The following is a 19,301-nucleotide window of genomic DNA, read 5'->3' on the forward strand; positions in this document are numbered from 1 at the left end:
GTCCTCCTAAATATTTTAGCAGGCATGAAGCACAAAGTGTTCTGCGTCGTCTCAAGCTCCAAACACAAAAAGGGGTCCGGTGCAGAGACGCAGTAACATCTGCAAGCAGCCTTTGCTGTGCTTCACACATTGATAGACTCAGGAGGGGTTTTTACAGAGTCTTTTAGCTGGATGTTTCTTAGGACAGAAAACTCAGAGGACAAAACTGAGGTCTGAACATGTCTGCCTTAATATTTCAGCACTGAACGTAATCTGCTGTACCTGCTATCTCAGACCTCCAAACACATGAAATTGACTTCTTGAAAGAGTGCAGTATCTACTTAAAATTCTTCAGTTTTGCACATTAAAATGTCATTTCTTTGAACTGTTACTACCTTGTTCGGGCAGCATTGCATATCTACGCCTGACAGCAGCAAGCTGTGCAGCTATCTTAGAGGGCCACCGTGAAATCGATGCATAAATGTTTTCTCAATGTAATTTTAAGGTGGTGGAGTAATTTTAATCTCTGTTTTGTCCCATGTTGACTCCCAGCAGAGCTTTGAAACAAAGACCAGCTGTGTGTTAATCATGCTGCTTAAATTGTGAAATTAAAAGAGGTCAGAGGAAATGAGGTGCTGTTTTCTATGCATCTTCTGATTTATTTATGTCACATTTATATGATCGGTTTTGTCGGTCGCAAATTAACCACTGGCCCATTATCCCCCCGGCTGGCATCAGCAGTGATTAATCATTGGTCACCCCTTTGCCTCCAAAAGGCTTCAGTGCCTCTCATTGATTACGCAGCACCACACAAATTTGTTTTCCTGTATGTTGCCACATTATTTCTCATCGGTCTGCGTATCATCCATTCACTCAGTTATTCCAGATCATTAACAAAATGGAAAATGAAAAGAATGTTTTCTTTTTTTGTCTTTTTTTTTTTGCATTTCCATTAAAAAACAATTAAAAACATATAGTAATTGATTTCTGGTTTTGCTACTCTGATTGTATCCTTCAATATTTAACTGGAAAACTCATTTTTCAATTTCATATGCCCACTGGGTATTTCAAATGATCAATGATCTGTTTTTCTAAATTCTGTGACAATATTAAAGCAAGGGAGGAAGCATACAAGTAATTGGAAAAGCAAGATAAACTAAAACTACAACTGACTTAATAAAAACTGTCAGAAAAAGTTTTGGTGACAAAAAGACAAAAATAGCGAAAGAAGATTTTGAAAAGAGGCACAGCGGGGCTTTTATTGTGTTTTGATACGAGCAGGAAATGCTCAAGTTGTGATTGCAGGTCTTGTTGTGAACAGTTAGAGCCGATCAATCTGCTCACTGCAGGTGGTGACAAGTTCCCCGCCACAACCGCTTTCTGACATCTTGAGCCCATCCTTACTTGAGTCAGCCCTGTCTGTAAAGACATATGCCCAGTATGATTAAACAATAGCAGCCCCGTAGGCCAACCCGGAAGCTAACTTTGCCCTTTTAAGGATTTTTGAAGCCTTAATGCACTTTCCAGAAGTCAAAAGGTATTGATAGGCCAAAACTTATTACACTGCAGCTGAATGGCCACTGCTACGAGGCTGTAAAGGTATATTCGGCTCGATGACGTTCTTTGGTCCCATTTGGCCATTTTTTAGCAGTTGTCTTTTTTTAGGACACGTAAAATCTTCAAAGTTCATGAGTTGGGTATTACTATTTTATTTTATTTAGTAGAACAAAACCCGGAAGTCTCTTAAGCTTGCGTTTACCACATACCTATCTAAACCTTCCATTCAAAATCTTTAGTTGCACAGCTGAGAGATGGTAATCTCCGGCCGGTCATTACGGTGATTCAGAAACATTCAGGAGGAAATCAGATTGTGCGAGCTGTGTGAAGTGAAAAGTGACTCCCATTTCCTCTCATACTATACAAACTATAATGACTTAAGAGAGCTAATGTTCCATGAAATGGCTCAACTAAACTCTGATATATTCTGGTGCTCAAATAAGCAAAAACTGGAATAGTTGTTAAATTTTAATGCCTTTAAGTAAGCCAATTTTGTCTCAAAAGCCTGGCAGAAAAAAATGCAAGAGAGATTGTTTTTGTACTTTTCAGTGCCACATATTGAATTTCTCTGTGAGTGTTCTTGAATTTTATTCTTCTCAAAGATGATTTGATTATGAAGGATGCTTTAGTCGATTTTTTCCACTGTCTTTGTTGTTTTAAGATGTCTGCGCTGCACTTTGAACCTGGCTTATTTGATTTTGTGGTGTTTTCTAAGCCCATGCAGTCTGGGCATATTCTTTGTATGACACAATTATAAAAACGTCATTAATTTATCTTTGAATGAATTAATATTCTAATAAGTACAAGAAACCTTATACAACAGGGTTGTCTGCAGCTTTAAAATACCTTAAATTCAATTTTATAAACATTAGGCCTCAGATTTAATTGAATAGTCTTAGATTTGAATTAGTGAGGTCTTAATTGTCAAAAATGCTTTATCTAATTTCATTTATCCATATATAACATGATGTTACAAATCTTCAACTGATCTGAACACTATCTCTTTAACTTACACTTGCACTTACCTGTTTTAATTCATCTGTTTTAGTTTGTCTTTTAATTCATCTTCTAATTTATGCATTTATTCCATATTGATTGTTTTTAATTTTATTATTATTACCATTATTTCCGTATTAACTGCTTATATTCTTTGAATGGTATTTACTCGTATTGGTATGATTTGTTGGTTGTTTTTTGTTTGTTTTGTTTTGTCATTGTTTCTATCTTAATTTCTAATTACCATCTGTCTTACTTCTAATATGTTTTCTCCTCAGATCTCTTGTTTATTTCTAATTTAAAATTTGGCCTCAGTTTGGCATTATTGTTTGGCTCTTATAGCTATGTTGCCTCTGCAAGAAACCCTTCTTGCTTCTGCTTTGCCTTGTTTGTCAAAGCAATTTGTAAACTCTGTTTTTAAATGTGCTTCATAAATAAAGTTATTATTATTAGTATTATTATTGTTAGTAGTATTAGTGGTAGTAGTAGTAGTAGTAGTAGTTGTAGTAGTATTGATATTACCTGTTGGCAAAATGTAGATTAACTCAACTCACTTATTTTACATAAAACCTACTCTGCATGGTCTACATATATATTATTTACCTTCATATTTAAGCTACAGTGCTTTAGTAAGAAAACGATCATTTGTCCTAAATTTTGTAAGAGATGAGCTTGAAAAGCATTCAATTTAAATTCAAATACTTGTTGACACCCTGTGCAAATTTAAGAAAACACACAAAGTCGGTGATAATGTGTTATCTCCCTCACCTGAAATAAGTTTCTTCTCCTCTTTCAGATAACTCCATGGGCTCCTCAGACTGTGAGTATACATTTCTCCTTTACTCAGTGATCTCAGTTACTCAGTGCTGTGTACATGCATATCTAACTTTTATATAAATTAAAGCTATGCAAAGTGTATTTATAAGCACCAAGCAGTGATGATGAATGCTGAACCTCTGACCATGTATACTTTAGCAGGTGCTGCAGCTGCTCACCACTTCCAAACAAACTTTCCTTCTCCACGTGGCTCTGCTAGTTTCAGTCAGGCTCATTTCTCTCCTTGATAAATCATCCCTCGATAAAGAAACGTCCCCAGGGCTGATTCTCCTCCGGTCTCTTTGTTTAATGAGGCCCAGTGAGAGAGCCAGCGCAGATCTGTTTGGTTGTTTAAACTGGGAGGTTACCGGTGGTGTTGAATCAGCAACTGCTATGTTTTTAGTTATTGATGTCGGTTTGTCGTGTCCCCAGCTCCAGAAATAGACGAGGCGGCAGTAATGCAGCTGGCAGAGATGGGCTTTCCGCTGGAGGCCTGCAGGAAGGCAGTCTACTACACAGGCAACATGGGCCCCGAGATGGCCTTCAACTGGATTATAGCCCACATGGAGGAGCCTGGTAAGGAAACATCACTACATTTTAATTGAACATTAGCACAGAGACAAAAACAGACACAAATGTTGATCATTTTTACTGTAGAAATAACAACTCAAGGTTAACATCTACATAAACAACGCTTTCCTGAAAAACCTGTTTTATGCAATCTTGACTTTATTGTATAAAATGAAAAAAAAAAAATTACCTCTAGGATAATCACAGCCTCATGAAACTTCACAAACTAGAGACCTTGGGCATTCAGAGGATGGATGGCTTTCCTGATAATGTCTTTTGTGGGAAACATAAAGTCCATCGCTTAAATAAAGACAGAAACTTTTTTTTTGCCCACCACAATGCACTAAAAAGGTGGTAAAAAGTAATGTATGTAAAAGTAAAGATAATGATGAAGATGATCACTAGTAGCATAATTCAGAAAGATCTGCCATATTTTATGTGGTTTTTCAGGGTAGCACACTCCCCTCAACAACTGAGTGTGACAGCAGAGTTGTTGGTTCTTGTGGGTCAATACATTAAACCTACATGCCAGTGGTGTCAGAAAGGTTGTAATCATAGACGGTAAAAAGGAGCAGACTCAGCCTGTGGGTCTGAAAAGTGAAACCAATGTGGAATAACGTGATTTTTGAAGATTGGCTTTATGAGATACATATGTATAGTTATTGTATTACATTGTATTACATGCTCCCAGCTTACAGAAACAGATGGGGCTTGCACCACACAGATCATTACACTGCTGTCCAGAGGGGTTGATATCAAAATGTTTCAGTGTTTTTTAGTGTGTCTTAGTGTTTTAGTCATTTTAAAAAGGACCATCTTAAAAAAAATCAACATCAGTGTAAGTGGATGCTGTATTCAGAGTATTTTCATCACTTTACGTCGTCGTCACACAGCCTTTTCTTCTGCACTACATGTTCTCAACCATATAACTTCTGTAATCCTACACAGAAGCCAAACGGAGCCATATACTGTATCTAGCCGCCAAATGGCCAGCAAGGCACAACCCCATTGTTTGCAAAATTAAGTTGTATAAAGAAAAAAAAATGACCCTATTTCTTATTTAACGTTTTTGTCAGTTTTTGTCTCAGTAAACATATCCCCTAAGAGTTTAGGCTCTCAGTTGCTGGTTTCAGGCGTAGACTGTATAAAAATTGGGTGTTGCTATCATGACGTCACCCATTGTTTTCTAGTATGCTGTTTTGAAGCCTGGAGTTCAGCATTTCATCCATCGCCATCTTGGTTCTTTTGGAGCCAGAAATAACCCAAAAATACTGCTGACCAATAATCAGGACAGCAGTAGAAAGAAACACAATTGTCCAACAATCTCAGTAAGCTGAGTTTAAAGACTTCAAGAGGTGAGCACAAGATATGGCGGATGAGCCAAGAAAAGAAATTAAGATGCTGCTTCACAAGGCAGTACAATGGTCGGCCAAGAATTTGATTAGTTCAGAAAGCCAGTCAGCTCACATGTGAAGCTTGTGTTGCACTTTTTTGCCTATGCATACCTGCCAAAACATTTCTGCGCAAGTATGCAAAGCCAAGGCAAGTTTATTTGTATGGGCCTTTAAGCACAAAGGTAATTCAAAGTGAGAGACACATCACATCTCCAGTTCTTACATTAAAGTTAAGTTGTTTTTTGCAAGTGTCAGACTTCTTGTGTGTACTCCAGGTGTTTGTCTCTGCGTGTATGTGTACGTGAGATCATCACCAGAAACTTTGTTGGAGCTGACTTTGTCTCTTGTAGTGCATCTCAGCAGTAGAGACGCTCCCCTGAGGCATTGACTCGTGTCACTTTTATTTCCCTTGTTCGCTTTAAAGAGCCTCTACAGTGGAGAGAAATTAGAGCAGCCTCCCTGCCTGTTAGTTTTTAAATGGGCCTAATGCATCTGCAAAATGGGCTGCATTCAGGCTCAATAACCTCAGTGAAACGGTCCCTCCCTGCCTGCTGCACAAAACTTACCGCTTCTTCTTTGTCCCCCACATTTGTTTGGTTCCATCACTCTCCCATTAACATCACTTCAACCTTTTTTTTCTTTTTTTACAACTAAATTTTTCACTGAATCTTTTTTTTCACTGAGGTTGAACCTCAAATTGCTGCACTTACAAAGGTCAAAAAATGGCACATTTTTATAAGAGGTGCATTTCCAAAGCCCTGTGCAGACAAGATGACTCAATTTTTATGCTATTTATCGTAATTATTTTTGAGTGAATTTGGGGAAAACTGATATTGAACAGTGTATGATGCAGCAGCCAGTAGCTCCTCAAATCCTTGCTACTTTTTTGCTATACTTTTGTATTTTTTTTCGACACCATGACCCCTTCTGCTGAAGCACAACTTTTCTATGATAGAGAAGCACTTATCAACATGGGGGAAAGTTGTATGGGTTTTGGAGTGAACACAGCAGACCACGAGAGGATCCCCACCGATGGCATGTGCCAAGTGGCAAATCAGACCAGAGGGGAGAAATGAAACTGAAAGTGCCTGACAAAGAGAGGGGGGAGAGCCAGTATCAGGGCAAGGCTGACCTGACTTGGACTGAGAGCTTCTTCACTACCAAGCCTTCTTCTGGCTAATGACCATTTGCAGGAAAGTGAAATGGATGAGATACAATTAAGGCTCACTTAGCAACGGGAGACTAGAGATTCTCTAAAAAATGCAATAAGTATGTGTACTTTAGTGGATAATAACCTGAAAAAGACAATAGTTTCTGTTGTGTTAGAATGAGCCGTTTATATCTACATAGAGAGCAGGTCCTCGTCCACGGAGTCTGCCATGTTGCACTGCCATGTTTTTACAGTAGCCAAAAACATAAAAATTCTGCACAAATTGATTTTCCTGTATTTGCATCAGCCACCAAAGTTAGCAGCTCGATACAACAAATATTCTTTCCCAAAAGACTGCTTTATTTTGTGTTCTGATCTTTCTTTATTTTCTTTTCTTTTTTTTTTTTGAGAGGAAGAGACCTTTATGGATGATTTAGCTCCAATTTAAAACCTCCTGAACGATGAACACTGAAGGAATTCTTAGTCAGTTAGTTCTTAGTTTTAGCTGGTTGCCTTCTGCGATCCTCACTGCTCGATGCCACTAAACTCCCCTAAATCTCACACACTGGTCCTTTAATGTGCAAATATGAGCTGTTCACTTACATCTTTATTTTCTCTGCCTGCTAGACAGCCTTCTGGCTGTCACATAAAAACAGCTGTATTATGGGTAATCGAAAGGACACAAGACAAGGATGCAGAGATAGAGACAGGAGTGGGAGATAAGTGGTACGCATTTTCATTAATGGCGAAGGACGGTAATGAAAGCTTTGTTTACGACCAACAGTCGAGTAATTATAGCAGGAGTGTCCTTGTTCCTAGGTTGAGGGTCACTTCACATTCATTTGAATCTGTCTTGCAGTTCACTTGGAAATGTCAAGAAATGTATTTTTGAATGTTTCATGCAAAGGCATGAACATTTAGAAAAAGTTTTCAGTGTTCCGGATATAAAGGACGTTTTCTGAACTGATTTTAATTCGTGTAATGTTCTTCCATTACACACTGTTCTGCACAGCTGAATTTTTAGCGATCTGTCTTTCACCTTTACATATACTTTGTGACCTGAAAGAAATACTCACTGGATCACCTAGAGTCAGAGATATTGATTTGTGGGCTTCCCAAACAAGAAAATGATGAAAATAAATGTGTTTACTTGTTTAATAAAAACAACAGTATAACTTGAAACTGCACTTCTGCACTCTCAGTGTTAAAATGAAAACTTTAACTGCCACAACAAAACAGCAAACAGATGTCTAGAATCTGCCGACTTTGACCTCCAACACAAATATATTCATAGATTTGTTTAAACCTAAATGGAGATCTCCACAGCATCTCATTATTATTCTCTCTCTCCTCTCTCAGACTTTGCAGAACCTCTCACTCTGCCCTCCATGATGGATCCCGGTCCCTCCACCAGCGACAGCCCCATGGGTGCCACCCCGCTGGCCAACTCGCCCCCCGAGGAGAGCATCGCCATCCTCACTTCAATGGGCTTCCCCCGCGCTCACAGCATCCAGGCACTCAAAGCCACGGTTAGTCCTGTGTGCCCACTCAGTTCATGTTTCCACTCTGTAAAAATAATAACCTTTTTTTTTTTTACATTAGCTGGCACCAGCACTTCTTTTCTAGGCTTCTTTTTGCTTCTAATAATGTGTTTCTGCCAGCAAGGGCTGCAACTACTATTATCATTGTCTTTCGATCGTTTACTTGATTTTATTGATTAATTCTTCGGTCTTTAGCATTTGTTCCCAACTGGTCCAGCCACTGGTCCCAGAGTTTTCCTTAGTCATTAGATTCAAGGTCGGCAGATAAGTGACATTACCACATATTCAGTTTGATTTTTAATGTAAATAATACTTGGGCTTAAAACAGAATAAAGTAAAGCATAATGCAAGAATAAAGTAAAATTAGTTAAAACCAGGGGCGTTTCTAGGATTTAACGACATTTGGGGCATAGTCCAGACCTCTGAAGCCCTTTTTTCCTTTCAAATTCTGGTGATTTTTAAAAACTTTGTATTTTTAAAAACTGTTTATTTTTGCCAATGATTTTTAAATTTTTTTCGTGGTACTGCTTTTTATAAAATATTTTAGCGTTTACCTTTTCTCAAAATTTATGGCAATTTTGTTTTTCTGTTTAATTTTTTGTTGGTTTTTAAAGAAGACATGCCTTCCAAATCTGCGTGCCCGCCAAAATAGAAATTGACAAAATGACATCATTTATCACAGCCAGAAACTGTAAAAACAGAAATTATTCTTTAATTTTCAGCTTTCTGATGGTCCTTTAACACATCATATAGGATGAACACTTCATGCATTTTCCCAGAGTCACTGAGGGAGAATTCATTCTGATTTCCATTCAGAACGGACCCACGACCCACTGTTGAACCGTGACCCAGCAGGCTGGAGCCACTGGTCTATAAAATGTCAAAATTAGTTTGCGATTAATTTTGTAATTGATAACTAAATGAGTCATTTTTGCAGCTCCACTGCCGGCCAACTAAAATGAGTCATAAGCCTCAATGTTTGTTATAAGTAGCTTGTTTATTGTTCCTACATTTGCTGCTGCACCTCAGCTCTAAAACATCTTCTCTTGTGACTAAAACCCTCCGCTGCACACAAAGTGATGTTTTGTGTTTGGGATGGTTTGTTTTAAATGACCAGAGGAGGGAAGTGCAGCCTGTGTGTGCAGTGGCGGCCACCATGACTGAGTTGAAAAAGGAAACAGTACCTCTTCCAGAGAGTCCGACTTCTGTAGGCGCTCACTTCTTCAGTCGCTGACTCACAGAGACATTAAGAGTTACATGGGATAAAAAAAAAAAAAAAAAAAGAGAAAATCTGAGTACAAAGAACCTCCCACTCAGTTTACCGCCGCAACGACCGAGTGACACCACAGAAAAGACAGGAAGAGTGTCTGAAATCACTCACTACTCTCCACTATATGTTGTGAGTTCACCATGTAGTCCTCTGCATAGAGCTCCCTAAATCAAGGGTCTTCTAAATGTTTTTTAAGGTTTTTTTTTTTTTTTTCACGTCAACGGCCCCTTAGCTCAAAGCGTGACGGAGCAGGGAACCCCTACTACATATATTGTGTAAAAAACTTGGCCTGCTCAGTTAGCAGCAGTTGTAGCGTGGCTAGCTGCATTAGCTTCACCCTCTGAACTTGTGTTGGTGGTTTCTGTCAAAGTCTTATGCTTAAAAGCAATAGTATATAAAACATAATGAATGATACAGATTTACAACAAAAGAGTAAAGAGAAAAGCTAAAAAAAAATAATAATAATAACTTAACGATTTACAATTTTTTAAATTAAAAATCATTTAAAAAATAGCAAAAGTGTCGTCGTCGGTTGGAATAAGCAGCATAAAAAAGGAATGTTTATAGCTGACGTAAAATTGGTCAGGGTCGGGGCTTTTCTAACATCATCTGGGAGGTTATTCCAGGTTTGTGCTGCATGATAACAACACGCTGCCTCACATTGTTTTGTTCTAACAGTTGGGACAGTCAGTAGGCCAGCCCTAGACGTCATGAGGGTCCTCGAAGGATCATGTGTCACAAGCATGTCAGAGATATATTTGGGCGCTGAGTGATTTATAGACAAGCAGCAATATTTGGTAATCAGTTCTTTGAGTGACAGGTAGCCAATGTAAAGACTTTAGAACTGGAGTAAAGTGGTCATATTTCCTAGTTTTTGTCAGGACCCCAGCAGTGGCAAGCTGAATAAGTTGAAGCTGAAAATAAATCATTATATATGCATGTCAGGTCACTATGTATGTTTGTATTTTTGTGTGACAGCCTTTACGTCTAAGACAAATTTCCTCAGGGACAAATAAAGTAATATTGAATCTTGACCCAGGTCTTTGATATTGAGTAGGTAGCAAGCGCCAGAAAAGTGCCAAAATCTGACTTTTATTGGAAAACCACTTGAGGCTGGCTCCAAATAGTAAATACAGATAGACCCATGTTAAAATCCCCAACTTTACAGCAGAAATAAACATGTTTACAGCTTGATACAAAAAACTTTTTTGACCTCTATAGCTAATTTCAACATTCATGACAACTGAATTTTTATACATTAAAAAAAACTGTTTTTGTAAAAAAAACATTTTATAATGGTCCAACGATAAGCATGTTTATGGATGGGACTGATGGGACTGCTTAATTGAGTCAGAATATTTTTCTCAGTCTCTGAGAGGGATTAGTGAATGATTTGGACACAGCTGAAGACCATCCTGTCAATAGAAACAAAGCAGGAGGTTGGCGTGAGGTGAGGTGTTGTCTGAAAAGAGGGCAAAGAGAGGGCGAGATGAAGAAAACTAACTTCGGTCAGTCATGAACAGACTTGGCTGACCTACTTGTTTGCATTCCAAACTACAAATTTAATAGGTCGAACATGTCAGTGATTAAAGACGCCTGCTCTATGTGGTGTTTACAAATAGTCCCAGCAGCATATGGACAGTAATGCAACCTTTAGGAGGAGGATATTTCATCAACCCATCTCACAAATTAATCTTAAATGCACAGTACAAAAGTATTGATTTTTTTTTGTGTGAATCAAAAGGAATGCAGCTGCAGCGAATCTATTTTCTCCCTCCTTTTGAAATGGCTCCCAATTCTCACCTTTCATGTTTCATATTTCAAACTGCCCCCTCAGCAAAAATAGCACAGCAGACTGTTATTAAGGCACGGAAATAGACACCAGCCTTCCTTGTTTGTCATCCTCAAATACCACCAAACTCCCTGCTATCCATGATGCTGCTGAAGTGAGAAAAAAAAAAAGAAACACATATTCCTCATGAGGTGGATGGAGGTGTGACGCAGAGAGGGGTCTCACAGCCCCGTTTATTATTAGTCCAAAATTAGGAGGAGGAACTTTTTTTTCAACCTCAGTGCATTGACTGGTAGAGCAGGCAGCTTTATTTGCCAATCAAGACTGGTGTTCTGCAGGAACTCACACCTCTATTTTGGATTAAAAGCAAACATCCTCAGGGGGAACGATACCTGCCACCTCCCTTATAAATGACTGCTCATTTTCTCAGCATTGACTGTTTTTTTGAGCAGCTACTTAAACACACAGCAGCTAGGGAATGAGAGAGAGAAAACAAGATAACATGTGAAAACTTCTCCTCAGACTAGATTTTGTCCTTATATACACTGTACCTGTAGGCCAAATGTCTTCTATGTGCCAATATTTCCTGGTACAACTAGTATTTAGTAAAAGATTGTGCTGCTTCACTCATAATATGTATCAGTTTCTGTGTGTAGGGCAGGATTTTTCTTGAAAACGGCAATGTCCTGCTTGTTTAAAACAGCAAATGTAAAAGTTCTCTCAAAGGGGACCTATTATACTTTTCCGTATTTTCTGTTGTATATAATGGTACAGTTAATCTTGAGTGGTATGTAATATTTCATATCTTCCTGAAATTTCACTAGGGTATACAGTATATGGGTGTGGTGCTAATTTACAGATATACAGTTAATAAATTAATAATACAGTTATTAATTTGAAGTATCACTGCAGTGTGTCAAAGCAATGTTTTGTCGTTCCTTAAATTTGGCACAGATGTCCACTTGAACTCAAAAATAAACTGATCTGAATTCGGTGGTCTTTAGGTTTTTGGCCAAACTCAAGAATTCATACACTAATTATGACAGAATTTCACACTAATATCTAACAAAATATAATGATAAAGTCATGAAATTTTGTATCAAAAAGGTCAGAGGTCACCTTCACTGTGACATCATTCTGTTCTGCAAAATCACTTATCTGGTCATTACTCAACGTCATAACTCATCGTCTTTGGTCAGATCATTAATTCGTGACACTAATCTTGGGTGTCCACCTTAAAACTGCTGACTGTAGAGACCTTCTGCGCTGCCGGGGGGGAAATGTATGTGAAGCATTCATGTTTTCACAGACATGGATGTAAACTGTTGATTATTCATGATAAGAAGACTCTGACCAATCAGAGCAGACTTGACTTTATCAGGAGGCCGTCTTTAAGAGACAGGCGCTATAAGGACGTGTTTAAGACAGAGGGTGAATACAGGTTTCCAGCACAGACAGTATGAGCAAAACAGTGTTTTGAACATTAAAAAACATGTTCTAGTAGAAACCCAAAACACTAGTATGAACGTGAGCATGATAAGTCCTCTTTAACTGGCTGAAATCACTTTACAGAAACAAACACATTCAAAGTTTAAAATATGAAAAATTGTTCTTTTAGAGGCATTTTGGTTTTGAAGTCAAATGAACTCGCACAGTGAACTTCAAACTTTCTTTCAGAACAATAACCTCGAGCGAGCACTCGACTGGATTTTCACCCACCCAGAGGAGGAGGAGAGTGACGCCCTCTCAGACATGGCGGACACGGAGCCCAACGACAACGCTTTCTCCAACGCCAACTCACACAGCGACTCCACGCTGTCCCCAGACAGAGACACGTCGGGCCCACGGGTCAAAGACGGACCGGGACGTGAGTGACTCTGCTTGACTGATTTCACTGATCGTGACTGTCTTGACTTTTTGTTATTGATCCTTATAAAGGTACTGTACTGTTCTTTTTCGATGTAGAATTTATTTATTTAGTCAAATTTAGAGCAAGCTCGGTAATCGGGGCAGAGATACAGCAGAGGCATTTAGCATGTTAGTATATTAATCAAACAACATAGAGACCTGCATTACAATGACATTAAAATGGGGTCAGAGTAAAAAAAAAAAGTGTCAGAGGGCTTTTTCTACTTCCCGAATTTTAATTTCACCTGGATGTTATGTTCTAATTAAAGCCAGTTTACTATCAGCTCCAATTAATGTCTGACGCTGAGAAACAGTGCACTGATGTCGCTGCTGGGCTCTGACCTGCTCTGCCAGATCCAACATTAGGCACAAAAACATGAGTCAGGAGCCTTTTAACTCTTAACACTCCTCACGGGTACAGTGTAAGAATGTATCTGCATACAGTCAATGTTGTTTAAACAACTACCACACAAAATGATATGTTCTGGTTTTCATTATTTTTCATGAATTCTCTTCAGTATTCACAGAAGCATTTTCTGAGCTGTCCTTTCCTGAACAGTGTGCTCTTGCAGCAGGGACAGAGTTTTTTGTTGTTGTTTTTTTAAATTCGTTAATATGCTATTATTTAAAGAAATATAGTTGTATGTTTTATCTTTTCACTTATTTTTTTATGCTGCGCTTGACCTATAACATGGAGGCATTTCTGCCATCAGCGACTTCCCTTCTTGCCTGCTGTGTTACACTTGTGTGGAGGCTTTAAAAGAGCCTTTATAGCCAAGACTCACACTGTATGTATGCTGATGAATCCCTGGTGTTACGTGTCCCTCCAGCCTCTTTCACATATCGTCAAATACCAGCGCTTTGTCACACCCCCCCAATGTGTGATACAGATGCTGGCAGCACCATTTGACTCCATAAACTATTCGTTCCCCACAGACCCCAATGTTAAAACGTCCAACTTTACAGCAGAAACAAACATGTTTACGGCCTGATACAAAAAAAAAGGTTTTGGTCTCTATCGCTAATCTCAAAATTCATGACAAATGTAGGGAGAGGATTTTTTTTAAAATAACTCACCTGTTTACATTTCATTTAAATTTTATTTTGCTGATTGAGGGCGGGGCTGCTTGAGTGACAGGTTGCCTGTGAGGCGTAACCACAGTCTGAGTTATATCCACCCCTCGCTTTTCCACAGGTCAGGCCTCTCATACAAATATGGTCACTTCTGGCTCATTGGCTGACATGCCAAATTAAAAGCTTCAGAAAGGCAGTCCAAAAACCATTGGGTGACATCATGATAGCTACGTACAATATTTATTCAGTTTATGGTAATCCTACCCACTTTTCCCCTACTTTGACACCCCTGCCTGTGCATCACATAAAGACGTCAAAGGGTGTGAATCATAGAGATGCTGAAGGGTGCCTGTGGAGTCGAAATCGTTGAAGAAACAAAAAAAAAAGCATCAGTATTTTTTGATGACCTGGGATGAAGACGTGTTGGTCCCTCTACCGAGGCTGTTAATTTAAACAGGCTGTGTAACAGATGGTTTAAGACAGTTCTTCCCAACTGGTGCAGCCACAGGGTCCAAACTGTGTCCTTAGTCATTAGTTCAAGGTCCACACATAAGATAAATCACCATATTCAATTTTATTTCACAAAAAAACCCTAGAACACAATGAAATGAAATACATATAAAAAAATAACGTAACAATTAACTTAAAAAAAATCTTAACACTTAGTAATTAAAAAGTACTGCAACCAAAAAGTGCATATATTTGCTTCAAGATCACTGACATAAAAACACTGCAAAGGCACAAGAAATAGTAGAAGAAAAGCAGGAAAAGGCACTTCAAAATAAAAGCCCTGTTTTTACACACTTGGCATGTTCTGGAGTCACTTTTGGTCCATTCAGAATGGACCCGCAACCCACTTTTGGACCGGGACCGACCAGTTGGGAACCAATGCTTTAAGACATTTAGTAATTGTGAAACACTGCTGTTATCTAAAGCCATATTCTCCGTACCTTTTTCAGGTTATGAGCTCTTTGGTTTCATCAGTCACATGGGAGCATCCACAATGTCGGGACATTATATTTGTCACATCAAGAAGGAGGGAAGGTGAGTTACACAGTTTTTCTACTTCATATCCATTCAGTTCATTATGACACAAAACTGACTGCATATTGTCAATCACTATGAGGGAGGTCTCGCCTTAATGTGTTTTCACCTCAGATAATAGCTTTTCTAAATAAATTAAATTATTATTACCGATTTTATTATCACATTTTTGCACCAGAAGTCTGACACTTAAATATTAAAAATTGAAGGGACAGTATGTTTTGGGTTTTTTTTTTAGACGGAGTGGAAAAAATAAATTGACTTATCTCTTCTGTCCTCACCTCAGTCACTTTTGAAACAGGTGACACTTTGTAAGTATCTCACACTGCAAAAAAACAAAACAAAAACACAGTGTTCTTTTTTCCTGTAGGTGGGTGATCTACAACGACCACAAAGTGTGTCTGTCAGAAAGGCCTCCAAAAGACTTGGGCTACATCTACTTTTACCATCGACTGTCTAGCAGTTAAACTGAAGTTACCGCCTCCTCCACCATGCAACCTTTTAAAGAACCGCAGTCTTTCACCCGTAAGACTGGCAGACAACTATAATAACAGCCACAGTGAAAACGATGGAAATAACCTCTCAGACCAGCTGCTCGCCTTACTGTGATGTCATTCAGGAGCAAACCAGGAACTCTGGTCAGAAAAAGGAAAGCAATGTGCTTTTTGTGCAATTGTGTTACGTTCTGCTTTAAATGTATATTTCAGTGTTTATGTTTAAGAAAAAGAAACGGTTTTCTTGACAGTGCAGGTGCAGAGGGATGTGTGCAATTTCCACTTCTGCACACAAAATAATGTCACATATCAAATCTCATTGTTCCTCCTCTATGCCTTCAGCTGTTGTGCCAGTATTTTCGAAGGGGTACATTTTATAAATGTATATTGAAATGGCTTCACTGCCAGCCCTGAAATGCTCCGAAACTGCAACAAGAAATTACTGTGCTGCTGGTGGTTTTGCATTTTGCTTTGAAATACAAAAGAACGTTTTTAATCCCCAGAAACGGAAAAGACGTTAAGAATTAAACCATTTTTTTTTCAGACGCTGAGAGAAATCACTAATATACTGTAAGTTCAGACTGAAGGAGAGCACCGAGAGGCTGTGAACAGGTGTTAACTAGACTGTAGTTAAAAAAAAAAGTATCACCGTATCACCGGTTGAGTAATGGCTCAGACCTGCTCCAGTTCTACCTGAAGGTGAAGTTTGTTTTGTTTGATAAGAAACTCTCTGAGGTAAACTGGCTGAGTTTTCAAGATAGACGTATTTTCCTTCCCTGAAAGCACTTTCTGACCAAAACAAGTTCATTTGTCGCAACCGATGCAGTTAAAGTGAACTTTTTATTCACCAGCTATAAGCAATTGAATGTGATATCTTAAATGTCAACTTCAGTACTGCTGAACCCTTGAAGTGGCCGTTAGTCTATGAAGAGACGACAAGAGTGCGTAAAATAAATGCAAAATAAAGGCAGTGCTGATTCTAAGATCACTATCGAATCACAAGAGCAGTGATCTCTTAATTTGCCCACATTGCAAGATATTGCTATAGTAAAACTTTATCTCTCAGCTGCAGCCGGTCCACTTTGGTTCCTTTATCACCCTGACAGATTCAGACTGTGACCTAAAAGTTACAATGAATGTTTTCACCTCACCTGTTGCCACTTTTTTACAGGTCAGTTAATTCATTTATGCATCTGAACTGTTTTTAAAGCAATATATGCAACCACAACCAAAACTGCTTTTAAACTTGCTGTATGATCAAAGCTGTATGGTGATCCACTCACAGATTGTGGTGCAGTGCTGAATGTATAACTTCATGGTGCTCACTGCAACCAGAACCTCCTGTTCAGCTTTAATACAAAACCACAGTGAACGAGAACTGGCCCTTTGCTGTTTAGTCACTATAAATAACCTCATGTTGGATTATCATCCACCGACACTCTACTCTCCTCATTTATCTACTCAGTATGTTCCTGTTGTGCCGGACAGATTCAGCGTAGATATTATGTGGTTGTTTGTCAAATATGTGTAAATTTACAGCTGCACAAACACTTAATTCCAGTTTGGTGATCTTGGCATGTTCAGTGTTGCACTTTTGGGTGCATATTTTAAAGGGGAGTTCTGCTTAAAATAGACTTTCTGAGCATTACAGTTTTACATTTTTAAGTGATTTTGAAGTCATTTCCGCTCATATTCAAAAAGAGGATGATCCTTTGAGAGTATATTGACATTTCTTAGAGGGCTGAAGAAACAAAAGGAGACCTGTTTTGATGCATATCTGGTAAACATCAAAAACTGTGGGAGGTAGTGGAGACATATGTAAAATGTCTTCAGTCAATCAGGCTATGCGTTTTCGCACCTGATTCTCGAGACATATTGTGGAATTTCCCGTTCACGCATGTAGCACACAACAGGAAATTATCAGTGTCAGAAGCATTCTCACCTGCTGGTTTAGGTACTGGTTGTTTGGTTTAAATAAGGGGTGGCGCCTGAATTGAGCGTGCAGGCAGCAGGACGTGACAATTACACATAACCAGTTTTTAATTTGGTCATAAACAACTGTTGTCATTCCTTGAATTTGTCTGACGATTTTAATTTCAGCCCTTACTGACAGAAGTTCCTGAATCACTTTTTCTTTACCCGCACATGTTTTCATGTAACTTCTTGTTCACGGTGAATTCTCTTGATAATTTTCTCTATTCACACATGGGCTCAATCATACATGACACAAACTTTGCATTCGGGAGCTGGCAGAATAAAGTCTGTTTAGTATCTGATCCAGCTGATTCAGACATTTATGTTCTCGCATACAGCTCCTCCGGGTAATGTTTAGATAATTGCAGGTTTATAGTGCACGTGTAAAAGGTCACAAGTGTCTTCTTGAGGGTTAATATCTTTACAGACAAAATAAAATGTTTATGGAAGCTTTCAGATAAATATCAATTTTACAGAATACATGTTTCAGCAGCGCTCCCCTTTAACAACACTGTGCCTGGACTTCCCTGAGCAAAACTTCAGTTTTATTATATCTCGACCTCTCATCTTCATCAGATACTACTTGATAAACTGCTGCAGTGTTTTTTGTCTATGCAGCGGGGAATTCTAAAAGGTCTCTCTATGCAAGTCTTGTGTTTCCACCGTTCTTCCCGTAAAAAGTCATTTTGTCAGAAACCAAATGTATCCTGTCAAACCCCGTCTGTGATCACTGTCTCTGCCCTTCATCATCAGTGAATGGGTCATAATCTTGTCGTCTTGCTCAATGATGTTTGGTCATAAATGTCTTCAGATTTTCTGTGCAATTAATTTTATTTCTCAGCACCTTTTGTCCCCTGAACCCCTCCCATCCTCCTGATTACGTTATCGTCGTTTTGTTCCAGCTTTCCCTCCAGCTCGGTCTCCTCCATTCTTTTTCTCTACGTTATTAAAATGTTACGGTTCAATTTGTCAAAAAAAAAGGCTTTTTCACTGTCAGCATGTGCACTAGACGTTGACATTTAGTCATTTGGATTGTACAAGTGTACTTTTGTGAGTTGTATTCTCTTTTTTCATTTAACTAAATGTCAAAAAAAAAGGTTCTTCACCTGTTTTTACTCTGTTGCCTTTTTGCAAACAAGTTTGTGCCAATTCTGTAGTTTTCATTACATAGATTTCCTGAAGGGAATATTTTAAGTTGACTTTTGTAATGTATGCATTTATCCAAATGTGGCTTAGGTGTATGTGAATAGAGTCATGACAGTATACTCAGTGGCGCTGTTTACTTACGATGTTTGGATAATTTAATAAACTACACCTTTGTTGAGACTTGGCCTCTTTAAAAAAGAACAAGTGGCTGCAGTTCAAGTGTTTTCTTTTGGAAAATAAAAACACAAAGAGCATAGAATATATAACAACTGTTTATTTTAAAATTACTTTCATATTGTACGTTTCAAAGGTGCTAATGCTTTCCTTGTGATTATACAGGGAGAGTAATATATATTATAGTAGGTGTTTCAGTAAGTAATTCATACTGTATATAAAGTATATAATTTCTAACTTCATTCATCAAAATATCATTTTATTCATACATGTCTGATGCATCAATAAATAAACCAGAACAAACTGCCTTTGTACACATGTTGAATTAAAGGAGTGAAGAAAGAAATATACACAGCATGTACTGATGATCTTTGCTAACCCGAACCAATGATACCATTCATAACATTTTATAAATGCTTCAT

General features: G+C 38.4%; 1 protein-coding gene across 4 annotated transcripts in view; it reads left to right on the forward strand.

The window, feature by feature from the left end:
- Positions 1-18,883, forward strand: part of usp13 (ubiquitin specific peptidase 13) — a 51,995-nt gene extending 33,112 nt beyond the window's left edge. For all 4 annotated transcript variants that reach the window (XM_042516409.2, XM_088077723.1, XM_042516415.2 and 1 more), the window contains 6 exons: positions 3,329-3,352; positions 3,781-3,924; positions 7,822-7,991; positions 12,743-12,932; positions 15,007-15,091; positions 15,462-18,883. In XM_042516409.2, coding sequence (XP_042372343.1) covers positions 3,329-3,352; positions 3,781-3,924; positions 7,822-7,991; positions 12,743-12,932; positions 15,007-15,091; positions 15,462-15,558 — 710 coding nt within the window. In that variant the 3' untranslated portion in view covers positions 15,559-18,883. The remainder of the gene's footprint in view (positions 1-3,328; positions 3,353-3,780; positions 3,925-7,821; positions 7,992-12,742; positions 12,933-15,006; positions 15,092-15,461) is intronic.
- The last annotated feature ends 418 nt before the right edge of the window (positions 18,884-19,301 follow it).

The sequence above is a fragment of the Plectropomus leopardus genome, chromosome 5 (assembly GCF_026936395.1).
Source record: "Plectropomus leopardus strain MGB_pleo_1.0 chromosome 5, ASM2693639v1, whole genome shotgun sequence".
Lineage (NCBI taxonomy): Eukaryota > Metazoa > Chordata > Actinopteri > Perciformes > Serranidae > Plectropomus > Plectropomus leopardus.